The 16,651-nt window shown below is 41.4% G+C and overlaps 1 protein-coding gene across 2 annotated transcripts in view; it reads right to left on the bottom strand.

Moving 5' to 3' along the window:
• Positions 1–5,412: 5,412 nt before the first annotated feature.
• The window catches only part of LOC131130132 (TLE family member 5), a 39,453-nt gene continuing 28,214 nt past the window's right edge, over positions 5,413–16,651 (bottom strand). The window contains exons 4-7 of one of the 2 annotated variants that reach the window (XM_058074328.2): positions 16,267–16,311; positions 10,765–10,827; positions 10,127–10,201; positions 5,413–7,371 (exon numbers count right to left, since the gene is read on the bottom strand). In XM_058074328.2, coding sequence (XP_057930311.1) covers positions 7,147–7,371; positions 10,127–10,201; positions 10,765–10,827; positions 16,267–16,311 — 408 coding nt within the window. In that variant the 3' untranslated portion in view covers positions 5,413–7,146. Of the gene's footprint in view, positions 7,375–10,126; positions 10,202–10,764; positions 10,828–16,266; positions 16,312–16,651 lie in introns of both variants that reach the window. The other variant, XM_058074327.2, reaches the window with a different exon arrangement.

Raw genomic sequence — 16,651 nt, 5'->3', positions numbered from 1 at the left:
ATTGCGCAACTGCAGGGTCTTGAGACACATTCTAACTCGCAAACTAGAGAGCTAGCGACCTAAACGGTAGCCTTCAAGTTATTTCCTTTAAACTTAAATAGCCAAAAACGTACCACTTCCACACGGATAGGGAGGATAACTATTAACAGTTATTTAACCTTTAACATGAACATGAATCAAACGTAATAATTTTTTCTGGGTACATGATACCATACGGCATCCATATCAAACTTGCGTGGGGCCGCACTGACATTAAACTTTCATATCAAGGCGGGGGTCTCTCTTGCCCGAAGACAGTTGGGATAGGCCCCAGAACCCCCCCCCCGGGACCCTTGTGAGGATAAGCGGTAGAAAATGGATGAATAAATGAATGAGTTCTCCTCCTATTTTGTGTGGAAGTGGTCACTTTTTGGCTTTTTATTTTGTCTTTCCCCACCCTCGGCCATCTGTATGTGGAGTTTGCATGTTCTCCCCATGCATGCGTTCCAACCAATTCCAAACATAAAAATTGTCTTTATCAAGCAATTTTCTTCTTGTAATATTGTAACTTTATTCCCATAATACTGTGACTTTATTCCCATCTTTATTCCCATAATATTGTGACTTTATTCCCATCACATTTGTGACTTTATTCCCATAACATTGAGACTTTATTCCCATAATATTTGTGACTTTATTCCCATACAATAACTTTTACCCCAACCAATTCCAAACGTAAAAATTATCTTTATCAAGCAATTTTCTTCTTGTAATATTGTAACTTTATTGCCATAATATTGTGACTTTGTTCCCATAATATTGTGACTTTATTCCCATAATATTGAGACTTTATTGCCATAATATTTGTGACTTTATTCCCATACAGTAACTTTTACCCCAACCAATTCCAAACATAAAAATGATCTTTATCAAGCAATTTTCTTATGTAACTTTATTGCCATAATACTGTGACTTTATTCCCATCTTTATTCCCATAATATTGTGACTTCATTCCCATTATATTGAGACTTTATTGCCATAATATTTGTGACTTTATTCCCGTACAGTAACTTTTACCCCAACCAATTCCAAACATAAAAATGATCTTTATCAAGCAATTTTCTTATGTAACTTTATTGCCATAATACTGTGACTTTATTCCCATCTTTATTCCCATAATATTGTGACTTCATTCCCATTATATTTGGACTTTATTCCCATAATATTGTGGCTTTTTGTCTAAATATTTTGACTTTATCCTTGTAAAATTACAGTTTTTCTGCCATTTCTGCTATTTTTTTAATTTTTCAAATATCTCTACTTTTTCAAGCAATTTTCTTCATGTAATATTGTGACTTTATTCCCATAATACTGTGACTTTATTTCCACCTTTTTTTCCCATAATATTGTGACTTTATTCCTATGATATTGTGACTTTTTTCCTATAATATTGTGACTTTACTCGCATAACTTTTACACCAACCAATTCCAAACATAAAAATTGCCTTTAATATTTACCTTTTATGCTATGAAAAAGCCCATCATTTGGGACACAACAGAATAAGGCATTGGTCCCGTACATGAACACAAGGAAGGTTTGCGCAAAGCGCCGGCCCACCCTCCGCCTCTGGTACAAGTAAGGGCAGCAAATGGCCATGTACCTTTCCGCCGCCATTGCGCAAATGATACTGAGGCCCGTCATGCCAAAAAAGAGCAACAAAAACGCGTAAAAATCACACAGTTCCCCGCTTTGGAGCAGCTTCCCATCCATGTAGTTTGCAATGGGGATCGGACTCGCTAGACACGTACCCAGGAGGTCCGTCACCGCCAGTCCACAAACCAGAGTATAGAAAGCGGAACTTTTCCTCTCCTGTCCGGACACCGAGAGAACGATAATGGCTACGATGTTCCCAACGGCGCCCCCGGCGAACATCAATATCGGCAGGGACATCGTTTCTCTCCAGCGATAACCCACCAGCGTCTCGTTCCTGGACGTGGAACCGTGCGTAAAGTTTGGATTCTCCATGGACGCACGCACCAAGTGGCTCACGTTTGACAGCAACATAAGTGGACTTTAGGGGCTTATCCCGGACCGGATCACGAGGACTCATGTTGTGGTCTCCAGTGCTTCCAGTAAATCCACATGGACTCGGCCTTTACGCACTAGTGGGACCCCTATCCTCCAGCCCACCCAGCACTCTATTGGGTTAGCAGGTCGATTCAAACGTCGATGATACCGATACAATGTGTACGTTCCAAACAGGGCGAAAAATCATTTTATTTTTGATGTTTATTTTGATTTTATTTTAATATACAAATATGGTCATGTTGTAGTTTACTTCCAACAAAACTAGTAATTCAATAAGCTTGAACATTTCCGAATAATACTAGCCCTTTATTTACTTTGAATCAGATCGATATGAAAATGTGCAGTATCGCTCACCCGGGGTTTTTTGAACATCTGTCAGTTGTGACGTCACTACAATCTTGTTTGTGGCAGCTTGTGGGGGGGTCAGCTTTTCTCACCAGTTTGTTTCTCAACACATGAGATTAATTATTTATACACACGAGGCTGCGTGGCTGTTGGAGGACTAATGCTTTTTGGGTATAATATATCATAATAATATTATTATTATAATAATATAATAAGAGTGTATAATATCGTAGCAATACAACATTACAACAAAGTATCAACAGGTATATTATAGTACACACATGTGTGTACTATAATATAAGGGGTCCAGGTGCCTGTCAGGGTTACTGGGACACCATCAAGGTGACTAGGAAACCAACCAGGGGACCAGAATATCCACTAAAGTGTACAGGTGCCTGTCAAGGTGCCTAGGACACCATCAAAGGGACAAGGAAACCAACCAAGGGGACCAGAATACCCCCCAAAGGGTCCAGGTGCCAATCAAGGTGACTCGGACACCATCAAGGGGACTAGGAAACCAACCAAGGGGACCAGAATACCCACTACAGGGTCCAGGTGCCAATCAAGGTGACTCGGACATCATCAAGGGTACTAGAAAAACCACCAAGGGGACCAGAATACAAACCAAAGGGTCCAGGTTCTCGTCAAGGGTACTAGCACACCCACCAAAGGCACCAGGAGATCATCAAGGGACCCAGGGGACCAGGACACCCATAATAAGGGGTCCATGTGGATATCCATGAGAGGTCTAGGTGTCAATTGAGGTGTCCAGGTAGAACGTGGAGTTAGGGACGCCTCAGTGCCTGAACCACTGAGAGGAGACCCAGAAGGCCCCAAAGGGCCAGGAAAGGGGTGGGGGCTCAACGCTTTCCTGCTAAGCAGCAACTAAAACAGAACTTGTACATCTTCCTTTTTCTGTTGGACACACACACACACACACCCACACCCACACACACACACACACACCCACACACACACACACACACCCACACATACACACACCCACACACACCCACACACACCCACACACAGGGTGCTGTGGGGATATGTACACAGCACAGACTGGGAGATTAGAAAAGCAGGCCAAGAGACGCTTTCCCATGATGCATTTCTGGGAGCATCCGTATTAGACGAGCTGTGTCAACACTCACTCCTGCTCCAGCTGAGGACGACACACACACACGTGCACACACACATGCACACGCACACACACACGATTCAGAGGCTGAAATGATCTCATCCTAGGATTTTTGGTTTGGTAGCAACCAGGATGTCCTTGTGGGTCGTCCACGTACGTCCACTCAAGGTGATCATCAAGGAAATAACATCCACAGCAGGTACCACATGAATCATCAACTGCTGCAACGGCGGCGCTAAACATCGCTTGGAACCTCAGCCACAGTGCATGCTGGGTAGTCCTGTGGCCAGCCTTAAAATATTGGTTCTCAAGAGCATGTGGACGTCTCTCCGTGTTTACTTACCCGGCGTCTCCGTCAGCGGGTTTTGCAACCAAGACTAAAAGCTACCCAGCATGCCTTGTGGCTGCAGACTGTATCTGACTCCAAACAGGAGTCCTCGCTATGGTTTTGATGTTAAAGTTTGGCTGGATGAAAGGGCTGAAGGGGGTCAATCAAGACGTAAAAAAGAGCAGCGGTGGGAGTTAATCATGATTAATCAGGACCTTTCCCTTGCCAGCTGCCATCAAAATGAAAGGTAGGTTAAGCGTGGATGTCATGTAGAGGTAGCGGGTAATGGGTAGTGGTCGATGATGTCGCCCCCCCCACCAAGATGTCCCTTTAAGAATACTGTAGTTTTCATCAGCTTACCTTTACTTGCGGCAGGTGGAGCAACAGCTTCTCCTAGCGGACGTGAGTGGAACTACATGCACCTCTGGTAAGAGTACATATCAAATGTATGGAATCTCCCCTCGGGCATCTCTGTGTGGAGTTTGCATGTTCTCCCCGTGCATGCGTGGGTTTTCTCCGGGTACTCCGGTTTCCTCCCACATTCCAAAAACATGCTAGGTTAATTAGCCACTCCAAATTGTCCATAGGTATGAATGTGAGTGTGAATGGTTGTTTGTCTATATGTGCCCTGTGATTGGCTGGCCACCAGTCCAGGGTGTACCCCGCCTCACCCCCAAAGACAGCTGGGATAGGCTCCCGTATTCCCCCGCCCTAGTGAGGCTAAGCGGTAGAAAATGGATGGATGGAATGGATGGCTATTCTATATTTACATGTAATATTTACCTATTCTGAATTATTTCATGTTGGACATGTTATACATATATTTCTGTGCAATATTTTGTCATTAAAGTTTAAAAATACACTTCTTACTATTTCACATGATGCAAATTTGCCCAGCAAAACAAATCACGTGTCAATAATGGTAATGGTTTTATTTCATTTGAACATGCATCATATTACAATTGAATGCATCACATAATCAGTTCACAGTTCCACATGTCCAAAAGGAGTAGGAAGAAGCAAAGCTTATTAAATCCTACCCCTCCATCTGTTACATTTGTTCACTTCCTGCTTTCCAAATGTCATTTGTTGTTTTGTTTTTACTTTATTTTATTATTATTTGTTTTTGATTCATTTTTTATTTTAAAAAAGTTCCTTTATTTCACAACTAAATGATGTTGCATATGCGATATTCACAATAGATGATCCTTGGCCTTCTATTTTAATTTGCTTTCATGTTCGTGGATCATTTTATTACGATAAGGTGCTCATTAATGGCGTGTTGTAAGTATGATGACAGAGTCCTGCTCATACAGGAATATGAAATGGGAGGAGTCAGCGAGAACCTGAGTAGGACGCAGGAGTTCATCTCTTAAACGTGGAGGACCACAAGATGGCCACGGAATGAGTGACACCCAAAAGACAATCGCTGAAAGACTCCAAGACCTTCCAGCATCCGAGTCGTGGGTGCTGCTGTTTTGAGAAGCAAACAGGTTGGGTTTTTATCGCGTGAAAGAGAAGCAGTGAAGGACGTTGTGTGTGTGACTTGATTGACTTTATTCGTAAGGCACCAGAAGTCCTTCGTCTTCACTGCAGAACATATTTCACATAAAATGTCTGTTTGTACTTCTCATAGTTTGCTTTTTTTAATAACTTGTTTCAATGCAGACACAAAACAATTTCACTTCCAGGTTGTACATGATACACAAAGTATTTAGAAAAGGAGAAAAGAAAGAGCTTTACATCGCGACAGCACAAGAATGCTCCAGAAGAGGATGCATTGATATTGACAAAGCTCTAGTGTGTGTAGCGTATATACCGTATATAACCTCCAGCTACAACAAAGACATCCTGTTTGGCATTCCCTAACTCACATCCACACAGAATAACATTCCTGCCAGGAAAACAAACCGCTGCCGAGAAGAAAAAGAGACTCTTGCTGCAGACCATACATGCACTGGTGCCACGTGGACGGGGGAGGAGATCAACATCCACACTGGCCGGGAATCCAAGATGTCGTCGTTCCAAGCTTTTCTTTGCTGCCCTCTGCTGGCCAGCACGCACAACGACCCTTTCCTGTATTTTGTACTAAGGTGCTTCTTCCAGGGAAAACTGGGGAACAATCTGGCATTTGTCCACGTGGCAATCAGACAGCGTTGTGGCGCGCCCTTTCACACAGGCGTTTCCTCAAAAGGCGGGGAAAGGGTTGTGTGAAAGCAGCTTTGGGTGTAAAGATGTCTCCACATTTGAGATGGAAATGCTCCAGTGGGAAACAGGAAATGGCGGCGCACGGGCACTTCCACTCGTGGGGGCGCTCATGCTGCCCTACGCCGTCGGGGCTTTGCTGTGTACACTGGAATGGATTATTTGGAAGGTGGATATCATCATCAACTGGTGGGAGGAGTTGTTGCACTCATTAGATGATGTTTACAGGAGAAGGCTATGTAATTATTTTTATGATGCAATATTTATTTTTTGTAAAATAAATATAGCATAATAAAAATTGATACATTATCTACAGAAATTAATATATTGCATAATAAAATATATACAAATTAATTGCTATATTTCTATATAATATATAGAAATTAATAACTTAGATAATTAATTTCTATATTTAGTATAATTTTGTTTGCATTTTTCAATGTATATAATTTTACATAATTCCTTTCTACATAAAATATATAGAAAAGATATCTCTATACTTGTATTATGCAATATTACAAATTTTCAATCATTTTTACATTTTATTATGTAATGTTTATTCTTATAATTTATTTCTATATATTTTATTATGCAATATTCATTATTATTCATTTTTGATCAATAACTATGTGTGTGGAGGCAGGAGGGGTGGGGGTGGTGGGGGGTGGTGGGGGTTGACCAATGGGGTGGCAGTGTTGACGACGTTTCCCAACACTTCTGAATCAATCAGGCATAAAAAGGGTTGTCTGAATGTTCTGAGCTCCTGTTTCCATGCCAGTGTTGCAGAGAGCCAAATGTGGTTTGGTTGACTTTCAACATGGAGATTTCCTACTGCCAAGCGGCGTGGAATGCAGCACGAGCCTGTCAGACGTCCGAGTGGGTAGCAGAGAGTGGACTATACAAGGTGAAGCTTGGTCATCAAAAGAGAGGAAACATTCAGTATAAAAGAGAAAGGATGCGAGGAGGAAGCTAAGTCCTCCCAGGAAGAGATTGTTTCAAGTCAGGTGATAGCTTGGAGCTCCGGCAAGACCAGGACATCAAAACAAGAGCTTCCAATGACGCCTAATCAGACTTGTCTCCGTCGTCCTCGCGGTGGCTGTCGGCGCCGTCACGCGACGCTTTCTCTTCCTTGGCCAGCTGCGCTTGGGAGGCCAGCAGGGAGGAGAGGGAGAAGAGGCCGGAGGAGGTGGTGACGGCGGGGAGGCTCGGCTGGCTCAGGCCCAGCGGCAGGGGGGTCATGGGCAGGGCCAGGCCCTGGAGCTGGGACAGCTGGTGGGCCTGAAGCTGCTGCTGCATGGAACACAACCTCCAGTCAGACCACGCCTGCGTATCATCCTCCAGTAGCAGACATACTCGTACATGTACATTTCTAATTCCTGATGGAACGCTTCGAGGAGATGGAGGTCCAACAAAAAGCTGACTTCCAATCAGATCAATGGACGTGATCTTATGAATGAAAGATGATCGGGCTGTGTTGATGCATATCCATATACCCTTTATCCATACAGCCGTGTGTCAATAACATTCCAATCAGATCAATGGACGTGATCTTATGAATGAAAGATGATCGGGCTGTGTTGATGCATATCCATATACCCTTTATCCATACAGCCGTGTGTCAATAACATTCCAATCACATCAATGGACGTGATCTTATGAATGAAAGATGATCAGGCTGTGTTGATGCATATCCATATACCCTTTATCCATACAGCCGAGTGTCAATAACATTCCAATCAGATCAATGGACGTGATCTTATGAATGAAAGATGATCAGGCTGTGTTGATGCATATCCATATACCCTTTATCCATACAGCCGTGTGTCAATAACATTCCAATCAGATCAATGGACGTGATCTTATGAATGAAAGATGATCAGGCTGTGTTGATGCATATCCATATACCCTTTATCCATACAGCCGAGTGTCAATAACGCATCCAAGTCCACCATCTTTTATTCATCATTGATTGACTGGCTCTCTACATGTACTACATGTACTCTACATGTACATGTACTCTATATGTACGTGTACATGCACTCTATATGTACATGTACATCTACTCTATATGTACATGCACTCTATATGTATGTGTACATGTACTCTATATGTACATGTACTCTATATGTACATGTACTCTAGATGTACATGTACTCTATATGTACATGTACTCTATATGTACATGCACTCTATATGTACGTGTACATGTACTTTATATGTACATGTACATGTACACTATATGTACATGCACTCTATATGTACATGTACTCTATATGTACGTGTACATGTACTCTATATGTACATGTACTTTATAAGTACGTGTACATGCACTGTATATGTACATGTACTCAATATGTACATGTACTCTATATGTACACGTACTCTATATGTATGTGTACATGCACTCTATATGTACATGTACATGTACTATATTTGTAAGTGTACTCTATATGTACGTGTACTCTATATGTACGTGTACATGTACTCTTTATGTACATGTACTCTATATATACACGTGTACTTAATATGTACATGTATATGTACTCTATATGTACGTGTCCTCTATATGTACATGTACTCTATATATACATGTACATGTACTCTATTTGTACGTGTACTCTATATGTACGTGTACATGTACTCAATATGTACATGTACTCTATATGTACATGTACTCTATATATACACGTGTACTTAATATGTACATGTATATGTACTCTATATGTACATGTACTCTATATGTACTCTATATGTACGTGTACTCTATATGTACGTGTACATGTACTCAATATGTACATGTACTCTATATGTACATGTACTCTATATATACACATGTACTTAATATGTACATGTATATGTACTCTATATGTACGTGTACTCTATATGTACATGTACTCTATATGTACATGTACTCTATATGTATACGTGTACTTAATATGTACATGTATATGTACTCTATATGTACGTGTACTCTATATGTACATGTACTCTATATGTACATGTACTCTATATGTACGTATACATGTACTCTATATGTACGTGTACTCTATATATACATGTACATGTACTCTATATGTACATGTACATGTACTCTATATGTATGTATACATGTACTCCATATGTACATCTACTCTATATGTACGTATACATGTACTCTATGCATGACTGAATGAGTAGTAAATTAATGACTGAATGGATAACAGAAATGAATGAATGAGTGAGTGAATGAATGAGTGAATGAGTTAGTGAATGGATGAGTGAATGAATGAATTAGTGAGTGAATGAATGAGTGAGTGAAAGTGAGTGAATGGATGAGTGAGTGAATGAATGAGTGAATGAGTTAGTGAATGGATGAGTGAATGAATGAATTAGTGAGTGAATGAATGAGTGAGTGAAAGTGATTGAATGGATGAGTCATTGAGTGAGTGAATGAGTAAGTGAATGAATGGGTGAGTGAATGAACAAGAGAGTGAATGAGTGAATTAGTGAATGAATGAGTGAGTGAATAAGTGAATGAGTGAATGAGTGAATGCGTGAATGAGTTAGTGAATAAATGAATGAGTGAGTGAGTGAATGAATGAGTGAAAGTGAGTGAATGAATGGATGAGTGAATGAAAGAGTGAGTGAATGAGTGAGTGAATAAGTGAATGAATGAGTGAATGAATGAGTGAATGAATGAGTGAAAGTGAGTGAATGAATGAGTGAGTGAATGAATGGATGAGTGAATGAACAAGAGAGTGAATGAGTGAATGAATGAGTGAAAGTGAATGAATGAGTGAATGAAAGAGTGAGTGAATAAGTGAATGAATGAGTGAATGAATGAATGAGTGAGTGAATGAATGAGTGAGTGAATGAATGAGTGAATGAATGGATGAGTGAATGAGTGAGTGAATGAGTGAATGAATGAGTGAATGAATGAATGAATGAGTGAATGAATGAGTGAATGAATGGATGAGTGAACGAATGAGTGAATGTACCATGCACATGAAGAAAGGTGATGATAAAGACATGTTGAGTAAGAAGCAGACTGTAAAGATCGTACCCTGATGATGGAGTTCATCTCTGGGGGGGTGACCTGCTTGGCCCTCTCAATGGCTGCCAGGACCTGCTGCTGGTGCTGCAGATGGTGACGGGTGGGGGCGGGGTCAATGAAAGGCAGACATAAATGAGGGGGGGAGAGGTTAGATCAATATCAATGTCCAAACACAGACCTGACGACCCTGCGGCCATTCAGCTGTTCACACATACACCCCCCCCCCCCCACACACACACACACAGTGTGTGAAAGCCTTGTGTGTCATGGCTGGATGGATGGTGGGGGCAGGCGTGCCATAATGGGTGGAGGTGGACCCCCTGGTGGAAAGATAAGAGCACCGGCTTATCTGAATCACACAAGCATTTATTACACAAACACCCACCCAGGACGGAAATGAGAGGTGGTGGTGAGGGTGGTGTAGGAGGAGGACACACAGACAGAATAAGGGAGGATGTTGCAAGGAAGAGGGAGGTAGTGATGCTGAAGGACAGGAGGTGGTTGGGATGCTGAGCCAAGAGGGGTCAGTGTGGAGCAACAGGTCATGAAGTGTGATCTCATTGCAGGTAAGGGATGGGGCTGGGGGGCAGATGGGGGGGTGTTGGTGGCATCTTGGTGGCACCGTGTGTGTGTGTGTGTGTGTGTACCTCCTGGGACAGGTATGGGAGGACTTGTGCACAGATTCCATTTAATCTCTTCACGATCTCAGCCTGTGGAGGAAAAGAGAATTAGTAATCATGTTAAAAATCATATTTAAAGGTCATAAACAGGTTTTCAGTGACTTATTTTCTCTATATCTTATTTTCTTATATCACCTAGATTGGATAGGAAGAGTGGAAATGTGGCTATAGGGGTGTTCTTTCACGTCTACACGGCTCTAATCATGTTAAAAAAGCATATTTCAATGTGATAAACAGCTTTTCAATGGATTATATGTCTGATTTTCACTTATTATGTCGAATACATTGGATAATGTAAATGTGACTATAGAGGTGTTATTTCATATTTGGCATATTTGAAGGTCATAAATAGGATTTCAATGGCTTATAGTATGTCTACTACATTGGGAAGGAGGAGTGTAAAGGTGACTATAGGGGTGTTATTTCATGGCCAGATATCTCTAACAATGTTAAAAAGTGTTAAAAAAGTTAGAAGGTCATTTTGTCAAAAAAAAAAAAGAATCATAAAAACACAGGGGCTTTTGAAAATTGATTTTTGATTGTAATTGTGGCAGTCCAGAAAGAATGTGAAAGCAGCGTATGCTTTTAAATATGCGATGGTGGGATTTCCTGACATGCATGTTCCTCCTGCCAGACGTCTTCCAAAGAAGACGAGAGTGCAGATGAAAGCTTACAACATAAGACAGAAAACATAAATGCTGCAGGAACAGTGGAATATTTGCACGCATGCAGCGAGTCCCTCAGAGACGCTTTCAACATTTCCCAGCATGTGTGATGATGATGATGATGATGATGATGATGAGCAGACAGAGGAGCAGAGCGCTTGATGCTGTGCTCTGCATGCATAATAAATGCTAGGAGTGCCGCTCGCCCCTCATTTCGCCTCCAATTTACGCTCCAACACAATTACCCCTCATTTGCATATCTTGGACGCATTGGCTGATTACCACCAAATGTGATAATAGACCTGCATGTGAGAAAGATCGGGATTGGTCACCATTAGCGCCTGTATGTGTGTGGGGGTGTTGGTGGCTTTGAGAAGGTCATACCTGATGTTTTCCATACCAACGAGAGCGTGGCCGGAATACCTAAGAGCATGTATTCTTCCTACAGGGATTTAAAGGTTAAGCCTGGGAATATATTTTACACAAATCCCATGAATAGACCATAAGAAACACTTTACTGAAACCACCAATCAATAACCATATAACTATATAATAATAAACCATATAACTCATATACCACTAATCGTCTGTAGAACTCATATGCCACCAATCAATATCGTCCGTAGAACTCATATACCACCAATCAATATCGTCCCTGGAACTCATATACCACCAATCAATATCGTGCGTAGAACTCATATACCACCAATCAATATCGTCCGTAGAACTCAAATACCACCAATCAATATCGTCCGTAGAACTCAAATACCACCAATCAATATCGTCCGTACAACTCATATACCACCAATCAATATCGTCCCTGGAACTCATATACCACCAATCAATATCGTCCCTGGAACTCATATACCACCAATCAATATCATCCGCAGAACTCATATACCACCAATCAATATCGTCCATAGAACTCATGTACCATAGCTTACATATAGTGCTCTAATTTCGTGGCGCAGTGCAAGGTGGCGCAGGATGGCGCACCCCACCGAGCAGTAATTTCACCCAATGCCCCCTAAATAAGTAGCTTGGCCCCTCCCCCGTAATCAACATTTTCGAAGTGAAAAGTCCGCCAGAAAAAGGACAAGACAGATCCAGTCATGGCTCCTCCCTCCCCTCATCCCATCCTGAACATCCAATCACTGTTAGTATGCAAATGAAGGGGGGGCAATCTGTGTGGGGGTACACACACGCAGCCGGGCCATGCCATGTTAACCATTTGGGGGGGACAAGGCTTTTATTTAGGGGGATGTTTTGTATTACCATTCATAGTAGGTATATTATCATTCAGTGTAAGTGTATTACCATGCATAGTAGGTATATTATCATTCATAGTAGGTACATATATTATCATTCAGAGTAAGTGTATTACCATTCATAGTAGGTATATTATCATTCAGTGTAAGTGTATTACCATGCATAGTAGGTATATTATCATTCATAGTAGGTATATTATCATTCAGTGTAAGTGTATTACCATTCATAGTAGGTATATTATCATTCATAGTAAGTCTATTATCATTCAAAATAGGTGTATTACCATTCATAGTAGGTGTATAATCAGAGAGTATGGTTATTATCATTCAGAGTAAGTGTATTATCATTCATAGTAGGTGTATTATCATACATAGTAGGTGTATTATCATTCATAGTAAATGTATTATCCTTACATAGTAGGTGTATTATCATTCAGAGTAAGGGTATTATCATTCACAGTAGGTGTATTATCATACAGAGGAGGCATATCATCATACAGAGTAGGTGTTTTATCATACAGAGTAGGTGTATTATCATTTACAGTAGGTATACAGACTAGGTATATTATCATTCATAGTAGGTGTATTATTATACAGAATATGTGTATAATCATACAGAGTAGGTGTATTATCATACAGAGAGGTGTATTATCATTCCCAGTAGGTGTATTATCATTCATAGTAAGTGTATTATCTTACGAGTAGGTGTTTTATCATACAGAGTAGGTGTATTATCATTCATAATAGGTGTATTATTATACAGAGTAGGTGTATTATCATTCATAATAGGTGTATTATTATACAGAGTAGGTGTATTACCTTACGAGTAGGTGTTTTATCATACAGAGTAGGTGTGTTATAATTTACAGAAGGTGTATTATCATACAGAGTAGGTGTATTATCATTCATAATAGGTGTATTATTATACAGAGTAGGTGTATTACCTTACGAGTAGGTGTTTTATCATACAGAGAAGGTGTATTACCATTCATAGTAGGGGTGTTATTATACAGAGTAGGTGTATTATCTCACGAGTCAGTGTTTTATCATTCAGAGTAGGTGTATTATCTTACGAGTAGGTGTATTATCATACAGAGAAGGTGTTTTATCATTCAGAATCGGTGTATTATATATCACAGTAGGTGTATTATCATTAGCACAGGTGTTCATGTCTGACTACCCTTGTGTCGTCCAGCTGTTGAGCAGCACCAAAGATGACAAGAAGAGCGTTCAGGTCGCCTCCTCTCTACTTCCTCTGCTACGTCATTGATGAGGCTAGCAGTGTACAGCAGTTAACTTCTTTTTACATTTAGGTGACATCTCATACCTTGGCTGTGCGCCATCTTGGAGGTGAATAAAGTATCTACGTATTTGGGATGACTTGTCCATGCTCACCACATTCACATTCTACCTGCGATGACGAACAGATGCCCAAGGTATTAAACTCTGAGTGGAGACAGGAGGTGAGCAGCACAATGTGGGGGAGGGTGGCGGTGGTGGTGGTGGGGGGTCGCTATCACACAATGGGCCTGGACATGAATGCTCCTCGACACCCGTTTCCACACTTCCACTTCCATTTCAACTCTCTAATGGAAGCAGCGCGTCCGCACATGCTCATGCGGCACACAAAGACACACAAATGTCTACAATGTACACACCCATGCTTGCACCATAGCCCTGGTTCAACACGGCAAGAAAAGAAATCATCATGAGCACACACACATGTACACATGAATGTACTCGAGCACACTCATGTATGTGTTCTGCAGACAAGAGCAGAAATTACTCCCCCCGCTTGGACCGAACCAACTAATGTTCGAGTGCCCAACCTCCATGTCCCCATTCCTCTGGTCTCCTCTTTCAAATAAGCCGTAGTGCCCAAATCTTTCCCTCCAGTGAGACCCACGCTGTGAAAAATAATATGATGCAACTCTTCCATGTTGATATTTAGTAAGCAACACATGTAGATATGCTAAGAAGGTCGATGCAGGCATGGCAAAACTGATGAGAGCAGCTGTGGGTCTGCAGTTTCTTGTTGGTTTGAACGACAGGTAAGAAGTGATTACAGTACGTCCGCCTGGAGGAAGGACTACACTCAGGAAGGAAAACATAATTTTTCCTCTTTTTACTTCCCTTCATGATGTCTCCAGAGTGTAAGGCAGACTCTTCTGATGATGAAAGTGAAAGTGAAAATTGAAGTGAAACGAGACATGAGCAATCACAGTGCAGAAACGGAAGAAACGGTCATCATCACTGCCTGGAAACGGGTCTAACACCACCACCATCATGAAGGAGAGAGGTGCTGCTATGAAACGGACAGTGATAACTAAGCAGTGTAGTGCTCTTACTGTGGACAGTTCCTCCCTCCCAGTATGCCCGTCTCTCCCTTCCTTGCAACACCCCCCTTCTAGTATGCAGGCCAACCACAAGAATGAAAGGCCTTGGTGTCTGTTTTGTAAGATTTCATTGTAGTATTTCATCTTTGTGTTTACTGGATCTGATATGTCCTTCATGTGCCCATAGTCATCCTTAAAGGTATCCTCCACATTAGAGATGCATCCCCTAGCCCTCTGACCCCAACCTTATAACCAATAACATTTTAGATCAGCTTCTAGCATGTAGATGGAAGTGTCGTTAGTGCACCCCTGGAGGTAAGAAGGCCAGATGTTCATTGCAGAGCATCTGGTACAACGTCCGTCCCCGTCAAGTGACTGTTTGTTTACCAGTGAGCTCAGGGGAAGTTACAAATATTCCGCTTGCGTTTGGTTCATTTGCTCAAACAGAGAGAATTTAACCTTTGTATACACCTCATTCGGAAAGAAAAGTGCCAATTCGAATGGACATATACTCAATATTCCTTCCCCTAAACCAATTGAGGTATCATGTACATGACGTAACACGCAGATAGAGACGTTCCTCTCCTTAAAAATGGAGGAAATGGAGCAATCAGCACTGCACTGCTGCGGAAAGTTTGTTTCTGGCTCCCACCAATCTTTGCTGCGGACTTTCATCCCCAGCTTTGGGGTACTCTGTGGTTTCACAGACAAACACAACACAAACCTCTAATTAATCCCACGTCCTCTTCGCCTCTTCCTCGCTGTCATTTTTGGCAGGAGTGCATGGGTTTCACTTTGTGACTTTAAAAAAAGCATAGCGACTGTCTCAACAACTGTGGTAAACAAACTTTTGTCCTCCATCTTTGATAAATCATGTGATGTTGATGTTTACGTTTTACTGGGCATGCCCATTGACTATTCCATTTGATTATAGCGGCGAATTGAGACCAGAGATTGGAATATTCCTTTCCATGTATACCACTGTTTTTGGAGTAGTCATTCGGAAAGATTCCATTCAGAAAGATGAAAAACTCCTCAAGTAACCGAGGCATTTTTTAAAGCTAAAACCCAAGGTGGGATTAGAACTTGTCCTAAGGCCAGGGACCTCCTGCATGTTGAAGAGTGTGTGTTATTGTATCACAGGACAAGACGTACAGCATACACAATATCATGTTGACAGAAGAGTTCACCACTACTCACCTGTTTGTGCATCTCAATATTGAGGCCGTAGGACATCTCATAGTACTACAAAAAAGACAAAAGACAAAGACGTGTTGATCATTGAAGATGTCTTTCCTCAAAGGAAGCAGCAATGCATACAAAAACAACCAAATCAGCCTAACCCTAACACATAAATCAAAAGCCAAATGAAGCCCACTGATTCTCATTTGGCCCATCAGAGGTCCTTTGAATGTCCTCCCACAGTTGGCATACGACATACACACCAATAACGACAGACACCAATAACGACAGACACCAATAACGACAGACACCAATAACGACATACACACCAATAACGACATACACACCAATAACGACAGACACCAATAACGACATACACACCAATAACGACAGACACCAATAA

Source organism: Doryrhamphus excisus, linkage group LG4, assembly GCF_037039965.1.
Source record: "Doryrhamphus excisus strain RoL-2023G ecotype Guam linkage group LG4, RoL_Dexc_Guam_v1.1, whole genome shotgun sequence".
In the NCBI taxonomy this organism is placed as follows: domain Eukaryota; kingdom Metazoa; phylum Chordata; class Actinopteri; order Syngnathiformes; family Syngnathidae; genus Doryrhamphus; species Doryrhamphus excisus.
Note: the sequence above shows the minus strand (reverse complement) of the source record. Positions and strands in the feature narration are given on the sequence as shown.